Source organism: Anomaloglossus baeobatrachus, assembly GCF_048569485.1.
Source record: "Anomaloglossus baeobatrachus isolate aAnoBae1 chromosome 5 unlocalized genomic scaffold, aAnoBae1.hap1 SUPER_5_unloc_7, whole genome shotgun sequence".
Taxonomy (NCBI): Eukaryota; Metazoa; Chordata; class Amphibia; order Anura; family Aromobatidae; genus Anomaloglossus; species Anomaloglossus baeobatrachus.
The window spans coordinates 439,149-452,865 of NW_027441811.1; the positions used below are offsets into that span (position 1 = coordinate 439,149).

The 13,717-nt window shown below is 42.1% G+C and overlaps 1 protein-coding gene across 1 annotated transcript in view; it reads right to left on the reverse strand.

The window, feature by feature from the left end:
• LOC142259321 (uncharacterized) overlaps positions 1 to 13,717 on the reverse strand; it is a 38,415-nt gene that overhangs the window by 21,168 nt on the left and 3,530 nt on the right. Inside the window, exons 2-3 of the mRNA XM_075331790.1 lie at positions 9,059 to 9,172; positions 2,621 to 3,614 (exon numbers count right to left, since the gene is read on the reverse strand). Coding sequence (XP_075187905.1) covers positions 2,621 to 3,614; positions 9,059 to 9,172 — 1,108 coding nt within the window. The remainder of the gene's footprint in view (positions 1 to 2,620; positions 3,615 to 9,058; positions 9,173 to 13,717) is intronic.

The following is a 13,717-nucleotide window of genomic DNA, read 5'->3' on the forward strand; positions in this document are numbered from 1 at the left end:
GGAGAGAGACACTGGCAATGTACTGTGTACAAAATGGCAGCGGCCAGCCAATCACAGTAACGCCACAAACAAGACGGCTGCGGCATTACTGTGATTGGTTAAGAAGCCCAACATGTTTTGTGGCTGCAAATCAGGTGCCAAAAAGGCTGGGCGGGACATCCAAATATAGCGAGGCGAATACAGTATTACTTGCAGTCTAACGAATATCTCGAGTACCATACTATTCTGCTAATAGCGAATAGTAACGAATACACTCGCCAATCACTAGTCTTAACAACGTCCTCATTTCTAGACTGTAGTGTGATCAAATTCTCCCCTCACTATTTTTGTGCAAAATGCCTACAGCTCTGCCTCAACTCCAGAGGTTAATTGATATGATCCGGAACCATGGAAGACCACCATAAATCATTGGTAAAAGGTGACAAGAGCATTGGCAACTAATCTGGCCGCCATCCCCTTATTAACCATCAACACTAGAAGTAGCCGAGGGGTGAACTAACATCCTGTGCACCGCGAACCCAGCCGGAGAACTAGCTATCCTAAAGGAAGGAAAGATGAATTACTCTCTGCCTCAGAAAATAGATAAAGAATAGCAAGCCCCCACATTCAAAGACTGCGGTGATATAGGAAAACACAATACACAGATAGATGATAGGATTAGCAAGGCGAGGCCCTACTGACTAAATAGGACAGGATAGGAAAGGGACTGATGGTGGCCAGAGAAAAACCCTGCAAAAATCCAAAAACCTGATAGTACAAAAAAGCCCTCAGATCGCTGGATCTGAACTCTGTCCTATACCAGGCGCTCTTGTCATACCAATGAACAGAAAGCAGGAACCATTACAAATTCAAGAAGCAACAAACACATGGACTAATAAGAGCAATACTCCAAACATAGCTGCAGGGAGCTTCCCAGCTAAGCAACTGAGAGGGAAGATCCCTGCATGCAAATAAACTGAAAACAACCACAGCAAATGACAAACTCAGATAAGAGCAAAAAGAACTAAACAAATAAAGAGTCAAGCACTTATCTGGGGTAGATGTGGTCTGGAGCAGGATGAAGCAGGCTGGTGTACAAAGAACAACTGACATCCGGCATAGCCTGCTATCAGACCAGGGTTTAAATAGGCAGAGAGTTAGCAATGGAAACGCCCATTGCTCAACACACCTGGTCTCTGACCAAACCATTCCTTTCCACAAGAGGGAGCCTCACAGCAGCAAAAGCATAACTGACATTCACAACAGTTCATAGTCAAAATCATCACATCTAGACAATAGAGAAAGACAGGCATCAAAAATATACTGTATATTTACAAGCATTTATTAACAAAACAACAAGTTTTGAAATGCAATTATATACAATGTGATATACTTAAGAGTTCCTGTCTCCAATCTGGGGCTTTTTAGTAAATAAAGCAGTGGGAAATCTGAGATTAGTGAATTATCTAAATATAATCCAGTATAAAAACATTTCACGAATGTTCCTAAAGGCTCTCAAAAAGGCTAACAGTGTGACAGCTAAAATAGAAAATGAATATTCACTTCTCCCCGTGCCATAATCCCGCCCACCTCTAGGCAGTTAAGCCAGCGCCAACCAAGAGGTGGGCGGAATTATTAGCATGGGGAGCAGTGAATATTCATTCTCTTTAATATCGGGTACACATGATCACCCAGCCGCTGGCTTACTGCTGTGACTGGGCGATCATGTATATCTACTATTAGAGAATGAATATTCACTGCTCCCCAAGCCCATAATCCCAGGTGTGGGGAGCAGTGATGTCCGTGTGTAAGTGTACATGCTGAGATTATTTGCCAGCATCAGAAGAGAACACCGTGCACCAGGAGAGTGGAGGGATGGTGAGTATAATCATTTATTTTCTTATGTGTTCAGTGTGATGGGGAAATATATACCAGAATGGGCCCAAGATGACGGCCATATATACAAGGATCGGGACATATATTCTAGGACAAGGGCCATATATATCAGGATGGGGATCAAATATACCAGGATGGGATAAAGATGGTCAACAAATGTACCAGGATGAAAGACATATACACGAAGATGGGAGACACATATATCTGGAAGGGGCCCAGGATGGGGGACATCAGTACAGAATTGGGTCATTTTATCTCCATAACAATGTCAGCAGAAGATCCCCCCCCCATAACAGTGCAGAATGATCACATTTTTTGTGTTATTTTTCCCTACATTATTCCTTCAAAATCTACGTGTGTCTTATGGTTCCGAAAATTAAAATAAGTTTAAAGAGAAAGAAAATGGTTCTTTCCCTCACAAATTCTTACTTGAGCAATTGTAACAGAATTTTTTATAAACTCTTTGAATTATGGTACATCATGATGGCTTCTCCCATGTGACTCATCTGACAACAGGACCTGACTAATCTTAAAAACATTTGGCAAATTCTGAAAGCAAGAATGGCTGCTCCGCTCTGTTGGTTTTCTGATGGTCGGCAAGATTTGATTTACCAGTTACACATTTCAATTATTCACAACATGAAAAAGGTTCCTTCCCTGTGCGGCTTCTTCACATGTTTAACAAGATCTGATTTCTGAGAATTACATTTTCCACATTCAGAACATAAAAATGGTTTATTTTCTGTGATTTTTTTGATGGTAAACAAGACTTGATTTGCTAGTAAAACATTTACCACATTCTGGGCATAAAAACGGCTTCTTTCCTGTGTGAGATCTTTGATGCCTAACAAGATCTGATTTCCAAATAAAACATTTCCCACACTCTGAACATGAAAATTGCTTTTTCCCTGTGTGAGATCTTTGATGCTCAACAAGTGTTGATTTTCGAATAAAACAATTCCCACACTCTGAACATGAAAATGGCTTCTCCCCTGTGTGAATTCTCTGATGTCTAACAAGGTCTGATTTCTGAATAAAACATTTTTCACACTCTGAACATGAAAATGGCTTCTCCCCTGTGTGAGATCTATGATGCAAAAAAAATGTTGATCTCTGAATAAAACATTTCCCACACTCTGAACATGAAAACGGCTTCTCCCCTGTGTGAGATCTTTGATGCTGAACAAGTTCTGATTTCTGAATAAAACATTTCCCACACTCTGAACATGAAAATGGCTTCTCCCCTGTGTGAATTTTCTGATGTCTAAAAAGATGTGATTTCTGAATAAAACATTTCCCACATTCTTGACATGAAAATTGCTTCTTCCCAGTGTGATACCTTTGATGGTTAACAAGAATTGATTTTCGAGTAAAACATTTCTCACATTGGGGGCAAGAAAACGGCTTTTCATGTGTGTGAACTTTTTGATGGGTAAAAAGACTTGATTTCCTGGTAAAACATTTCCCACATTTTGAACACGAAAATGGTTTCTCCCTCGTAAGAGCCGTTTCATGTTCCACATCCCTTCTGTAACTTTTATTTTGCTTACAATTTTGTGATAAATCAGAAGTTTGGACTTGTTGGAAAAGATCAGATGATAGAGTTTTCCAAGGAAGGACTGGAGGTGTATCTGGGACAACAGCATGCTCTTCATATGTATCATGCGTGATACTTTGACCGTCTGTTATAAATTCTGAAGATATTAGATTTCCATCTGAACTCCCAATACAGTCATCTACTAAAAATAAACACAGTTATTTAATGATATTATTTTGAAAATACATTTTTTTTAAGCCATAATATCAGAAATTATATTAGGAAACAAATTATTCTAAATCTGTTGTCCAATTTCGACATCTAAAGGCCACTTTACACACAGCGACATCGCTAGCGATGTCACTGGTGAAAGCACCCGCCCCCGTCGGTTGTGCGTCAGGGGCAAATCGCTGCCCGTGGCGCACAACATCGCTAACACCCGTCACACATACTTACCTGCCTAGCGACGTCGCTGTGGCCGGAAAACCGCCTCCTTTCTAAGGGGGCGGTTCGTGCGGTGTCACTAAGCGGCCGCCCAATAGAAGCGGAGGGGCGGAGATGAGCGGCCGTAACATCCCGCCCACCTCCTTCCTTCCTCATTGGCGGTGGCCGCAGGTACGATGTTGTTCCTCGTTCCTGCGGTGTCACACATAGCGATGTGTGCTGCCGCAAGAACGACGAACAACATTGCACCTGCAGCAGCAACGATATTTGAGATTAGAACAACGTGTCAACGATCAACGATATGGTGAGTATTTTTTGATCGTTAACGGTCGTTCCTGCGTTTCAGACTTCAACGACGTCGCCAACGAGGCCGGATGTGTGTCACGAATTCCGTGACCCCAACAACATCTCGTTAGCAATGTCGTTGCGTGTAAAGTGGCCTTAAGAGTTACATCTTTGTTAATTCGGAGGTTGATTGTCCTCCTCGTACCAGCAGTGGTTTGCCGTCCTTCAACAAAACCAAGCTGATCTTTATCACATCTGGGAGGAATATATTGAGCCTGTCAGCAATCATTTTTTAATAGATTTTTAATGTCAGTATTTATTAACCCCTTAATGACCACGGGCAGGAATATTACGTCATAGGGTCATAATGTTACTGCCCGTGGTCTGTCGCCGGCAGCATGCAGAATCATTATCTGCTCGTGCCGTTTAACTTCTTAAATGGCGCAATCAATATGTGACAGCGCCATTATAATCGCAATTGCGGTAAACTTTTACTTACCGGCCGATACCGGAAGTCAAGTGATGTGATCACTCGGCCCGGAGCAGAGTGAAGCAGAAAGTGAGCGTATCTGCTGTTTACACCTGTGTACAGCAGATAGGGCAGAGCAATTGGATTGCTGATCGCTATAGCCCCCTAGGAAGACTACTAAAATAAAATTAAAAAAAAAAAAGTTTTAAAAAATTTAAAAAAAAACAAAAAACCTAAAAGTTCAAATCACCCCCCTTTTGCCCCATTGAAAATTAAAGGGTTAAAAAAATAAAAAATATACACACATTTGGTATCACGGCGTTCAGAAACGCCCGATCTATCAAAATATAAAATCAATTAATCTGATCAGTAAACGGCGTAGCAGCAAAAAATTCCAAACGCCAAAATTACTTTTTTTGTCGGCACAACTTTTGCGCAAAATGCAATAACAGGCGATCAAAACATGGCATCTGCGCAAAAATGGTACAGTTAAAAAACGTCAGCTCGAGATGCAAAAAATAAGCCATCACTGTGCCATAGATCCCGAGAAATGAGAACGCCTATCATGTTCCGGTCACGGAATATGGCGTAAAATGTGCGCCACTTTTTTTCGGACAAACTTCTGATTTTTTTTTAATCCCTTATATAAAAGTAAGCCTATACATGTTTGGTGTCTACGAACTTGCACTGACCTGAGGCATCACACCCACACATCAGTTTTACCATGTAGTGAACACAGTGAATAAAATATCTCAAAAACAATAGTGCTATCACACTTTTTTGCAATTATTCTGCATTTGGAATTTTTTTGCCGTTTTCCAGTACACTACATGGTAAAACATATGGTTTCATTTAAAAGTACAGCTCGTTCCGCAAAAAATGAGCCCTCACATAATTATATTGACTGAAAAATAAAAAAAGTTACGTCTCTTAGAAGAAGAATGGCAAAAAAAAAAAAAACGGAAAGCGAAAAATCGGCCCACCGTGAAGGGGTTAAAGAGATAGGCCTATAGTTGCCGACAGATTCATTGCGGTCTCCAGTTTTTGGTATTAGTATGATAGTTGCTCCCAACATCTCGGGTGAAAATGTGCCCGACAGGAAGGATTATTGAGAACTTTAGTTGGGTGGGGGGCTAAAAGGGAGGAAAAAGCTTTATAATAATCATTTGTGAATCCGTCAGGTCCTGGGGCTTTTCTTGATTTTAGGGATGAAATTGTGATAAGGATTTCTGGTTCACTAAAGGGAGCATTAAGGGACAGTAATTGTTCTGGTTCTATTTTAGGAAGGTTGATCTGGGCTAGAAATTCATTAATTTGTTCAGGGGTTGGCTGGGGAGTAGAGGAATGATTTTTTAAGTTATTCAGTCTGGAGTAGTTGTCCGCGAATGCATCACCAATTTCCTTCGGCTGATGTACCAGCACTCCGTTTGGGTTATGGCTACTAATCTCATTTCTTATCCTTTATGTTTTGACTTTTCCTGCCATTACTCTGGTTGTCTTGTTAATATTAGAATAATTTATCATTTTTGAATAGTGTAAATAGCTTTCATATTCATCAAATAGTTGGGCTTTTATTTTAATTCTTAGATGTAAAAAAATTGTTTAAAAGAACTGAGAGTCCTCAGTGGTTGATACCTTTTAATGGATAACTGAAAAGATGGTAATAATAGCAGCTTTCAAGACTACTCAGGTCTCTTCATCAGGCTAAAGGCTACTTTACACGCTGCGATATCGGTCCCGATATCGCTAGCGTGGGCACCCGCCCCCATCGGTTGTGCGACACGGGCAAATCGCTGCCCGTGTTGCACAACATCGCCCAGACCCGTCACACATAGTTACCCGCCCGGCGACGTCGCTGTGACCGGCGAACCGCCTCCTTTCTAAGGGGGCGGTTCGTTCAGCGTCACAGCGACGTCACAGCTGCGTCACTGATCCGCCGCCCAAAAGAAGCGGAGGGGCGGAGATGAGCGGGAGGTAGCATCCCGCCCACCTCCTTCCCTTCGCATAGCGGCCGGGAGGCAGGTAGGAGAGCTTCCTCGTTCCTGCGGCGTCACACATAGCGATGTGTGCTGCCACAGGAGCGACGAACAACTTCGTTACTGCTGCAGTAACGATAATCGAGAATGGACCCCCATGTCACCGATGAGCGATTATGCACGTTTTTGCGACGATGCAAAATCGCTCATCGGTGTCACACGCAACAACATCGCTAATGCGGCTGGATGTGCGTCACAAAATCCGTGACCCCAACGACTCCGCATTAGCAATGCCGTAGCATGTAAAGCCCCCTTTAGAAGAGACCTGAGCAGTCTCGAAAGCTTGATATTATTACCATCTGATGAAGAGACATGCGTAGTCTCGAAAGCTTGCCATTATTACCATCTTTTCAGTTAGCCATTAAAGGGATCAACCACTGAGGACTCTCAGTTCTTTTAAACAATTTTTTTATCTTTACTGGCTAACACGGTTCAAAGATATATTTTACCTGTTCTTATATCTAATAACTCTTTATGTATGTTTGATGGTGGAGTGGGACTTTCTTGTTGGATTTTTTCTTTATCGTTTATTAATTTTTGCAGTTCTTCAATTTTACTTTTTCTTTCTTTTTTATGTTATGTTGAAATTTTTATTAGTTCCCCCTGAGTACTCCCTTGTGTGCTAACCATACCATTGTAGGACATATATCTCCTTTATTATTCTCTTCAAAATATAATTTGAGAAGGTTTCCAGGACTACATTTCCAGAGCATAGATTTTTGAGCATTGTAATTTAGTTGTATTTCTCCTAATAAGGGTGAGTGGTCCGAAAATGTTTTATTTAATATTGTTACTTTTTTAAATTTAGAAATTGATTGAGAAGTGGTAAAGATGTGATCAATGCAGGAATAAGTTTTATAACTTTCTGAGTAATATGAGAACTCTCGGGATCTGGTGTTATGGCCTCTTTCACACGTCTGTGTCTCCGGTACGTGTTTGGTCCGTTTCCTCACGTACCGGAGACACGGGCACACGTAGACCCATTAAAATCAATGGGTCTGCGCTCACGTGCGTGTTCTGCCATGGACCGTGTGTACGTGTGGAGCAGATGTGTGTCCGTGTGCTCCACACGTAGACATGTCAGTTTTTCTCCGGCATCACGGGTGTCACACGGAACGCAAACGGACCACACGGAGGTATTCCGTGTGACACGCACCGGAGAAAACACACGTGTCTGAGAAAATAATTAAAAAAAAATTTACTCACCGTCTCCAGCCCTCCTGTCTCTGCCGCTGCTGTTACTTGCTTCCGACCGCCGCTCATTATGCTCATTGCATATTCACTTCACTGCGGCCGGAAGCAGCAGCAGCGGGGAGTCGGCAGGACCGGAGACCGCAGATCAGCACCACGGACAGCGAAGCCAGGGACAGGTGAGTAGAAAGTTCCCGTTCTCCGTGTGTTATCACGGATAACACACGGAGAACACATGTGTGCCATAATCACGGCTCACGGAGAGCAAAACGCACCTTTGACACGTCAGTGAAAAACGTGCGTGGTTTTACACGGATGTGGGAAAGAGGCCTAAGACAGTGAAATGTGCCTAGGAGTTAATTTCTTAGCAGCTAATTATGGAGGGTTTGTTTTTTCATAGTGTGAATGTGCTGTTGAATCTAGATCCCAATTTGTTACCATATTGTAATCTCCCATCATTAGTAGGTCACCAATTTTTATTTTATCTACTTCTATTAGCAGTTTTTCAAAGAAATTAATTTGGCCAGTATTGGGAGCGTAAATATTAACATTAGTACATGAGCAGTTATTGATTTTACAGGCAAGAATATGAAATCGTCCCATGTCATCTTTTTTTTCTTGAATAAGTTGGAACGTAACCGTGTTTTTTATAAAAGTCATAACGCCTGCATTTTAGGAGAAAGGGAGCCCTGTGCAATTACCCAGTTTGCTGTCCCTTTCCCCTAGTGCCAGTCCTGCATGGCAGCCTTTCTTCTGTTCAGTTGATTTAGACTCTTGTAATTAAGAGGCCTTTGGTTGCATCATGTCACATGACTTTGAAGTCATCAAAGGTCCTTAAACAATCAACTTCAGAAAACAACTGATGTGGTCCCTAAGAGACTGGGGTTCCTGAGAAATTGCGCAGTTTGATTCCTCCTAACATTAGCCCTGACTGTAACTAGGGCTTATTTTTGGAGTAGGGCTCATATTTCAAGCATTCTTCAAAAATCCCATAAAATCATGCTAGAGCTTATTTTGGGCTAGGTCTTATTTTCGGGGAAACAGGGGATTCATGAACCCTCTGCACATTTTTTGTTGCCTTCATAACAACATAGAGAAGGCACTAGAAACAAACAGCAGAAGAAGCAGAAGCAAAGAAAATACAGCTGAAAAAAACAGCAGAAAGTCTAAAAATGTAAACACTAAATGAGTGCAGAAAGTACATGAGTAGATATCTCTTACAGGATAGAGCTGGAGGAAACACATCCTGAGGAACATCGGGATCTTCTTGTTTACAGTCCTGTGGGAGAAGAGGACGGGGACATCTCTCTGGTGTTGTCCTCTTACTGCATAGAACTGGAGGAGACACAAACAGGGACTGAATTCATTCCTTACATACAGATAATTATAGGCCATGTGTATTTAGTCCTGTCTATTACCTGGTGATGTGAGGGGATGGGGAACCTCCATCATGACGTCCTTGTACAGATCCTTGTGTCCTTCTAAATACTCCCACTCCTCCATGGAGAAATAGACGGTGACGTCCTGACACCTTATAGGAACCTGACACATACAATGATACCGTCACCCCCGATCCCCTCATAGCGTTACTGTATAATGTCCCAGCATTCCCAGCAGTGTCACCTCTCCAGTCAGCAGCTCAATCATCTTGTAGGTGAGTTCTAGGATCTTCTGGTAATTGATGTCCTCATGTATCGGGGGGTGAGGTGGAGGCCCCGTGATTGGGCTCAGGGGTCTTCCCCATCCCTCAGACACAGGGGCCTGACAGCGCTCACTAGAGGTCTTCTTCACTACTGTGTAATCCTGGTTATGGAGAGACACAGTAATAAATCTCACTCCAGACATTTCCAGAGTCCTCACCTCTCCAGTTCTGTCCATCTGTTATTCCCATAGATAAGAATGATGTAATGTGACGTCATCAGAATCTCTCACCTCTCCAGTAAGCCGGAAGAGGATCTCTAGGGTGAGGTGTAATATCCTCTCCGCCATCTTGTCCCTGTCCATATCCATCCTGGATGGGGCAATTAGGAGAATTCTCTTATATAGAAGATCTCCACTGAGAGGATCCGATATTGTAGGGACCTGAATGGGGAGAAGATGACGATGTAACATCATAAAGAATCCTGTACAGTAATATAATTACTGGAGACTTTATATCCGATCACTGGCTGCAGAAATAACGCTAACATCTATGGCATGAAGGAGAAGACAATTCATGGTTTTGGGCTGCAGGAACCGAAATTAAGATTCTTGATCCAATATTATTAAGAAGCGGCTTTTACTTGACATGTATGGCACGTGACTATTTTATAATATTCATCTGTTTGCAGGTTTTTAGTTTTCCAGATTTTTTGGGCTGATTTTTAAACTGCAATTGTTTTTTAAATATTTGCAAAATTACTGCATAATAATGACACTGAAAAAGATGTGGCTGTGTGGGTGGACGAGAAAACCAACCAGGGCCAGGAAGCTGCTGCCAAGGCAGATAACATAATAGGATGCAGTGAACGAGGCACAGATGATCCGGACAAGAACAGTTTTGCCTCTATACAAGTCACTAGTGCGGCCACACTTACAATATTCTGCACAATTTCGGGCTCCAGTGAATGAGGAGGACATAACTGAACTAGAGCGGGTGCAGAGAAGAGCGACCAGTAAATGAATGGAAGGTCTGCAATAGGAGGACATTTTAGCAAGTTTGGGGTTATTCATTTTGGAAACACAAAGGCTACGGGGCTATTTTATTACAATGTACAAGTATATCAGGGGCATTACTGAGATATTTCTAATGAGCTTTTTACAACTGAGGCCTGTAATGATGACAAGGAGGTTCAATCATAATCACAGATGGGGATTCTCTACTGTAAGAGCAGTGAGAATATGGAACTCTCTGACATATGATGAAATAATTGTTGATAGACTACAAAAATTCAAGGCGGGCTTGGATGCCTTCTGTAATAAGTATATTATTGCAGGTTATCAGTACTAGATTTTGTGATGGGACATTGATCCAGGGAACTAGTCTGATATTTTTAGAGTCATGGAGGAATTTTGCCCCTTGTAAAGGTATTCACACCCTCGGAACGTTGCACTTATTTTCACATTACACCAACAAAAGTAAATGTATTTTATTAGGATTTTATGTAATATACCAGCATTAAGTAACAAGTATTTGTGACGTGTAAAGGAAATGATAGATGGTTTTCTAGATATTTAAAACTATAAATCTGAATATTGTGATGTGCATTTGTATTAAGCCCCTTGTAGTATGATGCCCCTGAGTGACCAATTGCCTCCAGAAGTCACATAATTAGTAAATTGAGTCACCTGTATCATTTATTCTCAGTATAACTACAGCTGTTTTGTGAAGGTTTCACAAGTTTTGTTTGAGAACATTAGGGATCAAACAGCATCTTGAAAACCAAGGAACCAACCAGACAGGTCAGGGATAAAGTTGTGGGATAAAGTAAAGCAGGGTTCAGTTAAAAAAAAAAAATTAGCCACAGTTCTGACTAAGCACTTTTCAATCCATCATCCAAAAATGGCAGGAGTATAGTGTGGAGACACAAGGGTCAGTGGGTACGGTCGTCCGCTGGCTTGGCTGTCTTCAGAAAGACCGCTCAGACCAGGACTCATCTCACTGAACACCCGCACTCCTTCCTTGTGGGCAGAACACTACTCAGACAACACAGGGTGAGGGAACCACACCTTGATAGGACGTTACTGGTTCACCAACAGGAAAAATCATATTGTACATTTCCAGAAAGATCCCAAGATGGTACAAGCAACAGAGTCTCTCCCATCCGTTGGCTCGCGAGGGATTAGAAACTTTGCGACTTCGGGGCTTCCTGGGCCAACTATCCCAGTCAGCAGCACCTCGCTTTTGATGAGCACCCGCTGAGAGGAGATAGCGGCAAGCTTAGAAAGCTGAACGAGCACAGCAAGGTATGTAGCCAGGCAACTGAACTGTCCTCACCTGGGTTCTCCAGGCACAATTGTGGGCTCAGCATTGAGCAGCGAAGCAGATCTGTGATCTTCCAGCTAAAAATGTGGATTTTAGGCTGAAGTCCTGCAAAATAAATGTGGAAAGAGGAGCAAAGCCCTTTTTATACCCCTCAGTTCTCATTTCAGGGTATTGCGTCTTACAGGATTGGTGGGAGATGGCTGTTCTCTCATTAGTTCAGTTCAATTAGACTGCATAATATTCCTCTATCAGAATGGGTGACATAATGAGAGAGGGATCTTTACCATCCTTTGAGGATTTACAGACCCAATCCCCCTCTAGACAATTAAAGTGGATGCAATATATACAGCTAATGTCATTTGTAAATTCCAAATATGGGGGGGGACGATCTCCCCGATTAATACCGACCACACAATTTGAACAACTATTCTCAAGGGAGACACCACCCACACACCAGATTTCATTAATAAGTAACCTATTAAATAGACAAGGGTCGGGGGACCCCAATTATATCCGGGCATGAGTGAATGAATTGGGATATGAACTCACAGAGGAAGAAAAATAAAAGGCATATATACAGTTAGGTCCAGAAATATTTGGACAGTGACACAATTTTCGTGAGTTGGGCTCTGCATGCCACCACATTGGATTTGAAATGAAACCTCTACAACAGAATTCAAGTGCAGATTGTAATGTTTAATTTGAAGGTTTGAACAAAAATATCTGATAGAAATTGTAGGAATTGTACACATTTCTTTACAAACACTCCACATTTTAGGAGGTCAAAAGTAATTGGACAAATAAACCAAACCCAAACAAAATATTTTTATTTTCAATATTTTGTTGCGAATCCTTTGGAGGCAATCACTGCCTTAAGTCTGGAACCCATGGACATCACCAAACGCTGGGTTTCCTCCTTCTTAATGCTTTGCCAGGCCTTTACAGCCGCAGCCTTCAGGTCTTGCTTGTTTGTGGGTCTTTCCGTCTTAAGTCTGGATTTGAGCAAGTGAAATGCATGCTCAATTGGGTTAAGATCTGGTGATTGACTTGGCCATTGCAGAATGTTCCACTTTTTTGCACTCATGAACTCCTGGGTAGCTTTGGCTGTATGCTTGGGGTCATTGTCCATCTGTACTATGAAGCGCCGTCCGATCAACTTTGCGGCATTTGGCTGAATCTGGGCTGAAAGTATATCCCGGTACAGTTCAGAATTCATCCGGCTACTCTTGTCTGCTGTTATGTCATCAATAAACACAAGTGACCCAGTGCCATTGAAAGCCATGCATGCCCATGCCATCACGTTGCCTCCACCATGTTTTACAGAGGATGTGGTGTGCCTTGGATCATGTGCCATTCCCTTTCTTCTCCAAACTTTTTTCTTCCCATCATTCTGGTACAGGTTGATCTTTGTCTCATTTGTTTATAGAATACTTTTCCAGAACTGAGCTGGCTTCATGAGGTGTTTTTCAGCAAATTTAACTCTGGCCTGTCTATTTTTGGAATTGATGAATGGTTTGCATCTAGATGTGAACCCTTTGTATTTACTTTCATGGAGTCTTCTCTTTACTGTTGACTTAGAGACAGATACACCTACTTCACTGACAGTGTTCTGGACTTCAGTTGATGTTGTGAACGGGTTCTTCTTCACCAAAGAAAGTATGCGGCGATCATCCACCACTGTTGTCATCCGTGGACGCCCAGGCCTTTTTGAGTTCCCAAGCTCACCAGTCAATTCCTTTTTTCTCAGAATGTACCCGACTGTTGATTTTGCTACTCCAAGCATGTCTGCTATCTCTCTGATGGATTTTTTCTTTTTTTTCAGCCTCAGGATGTTCTGCTTCACCTCAATTGAGAGTTCCTTAGACCGCATGTTGTCTGGTCACAGCAACAGCTTCCAAATGCAAAACCACACACCT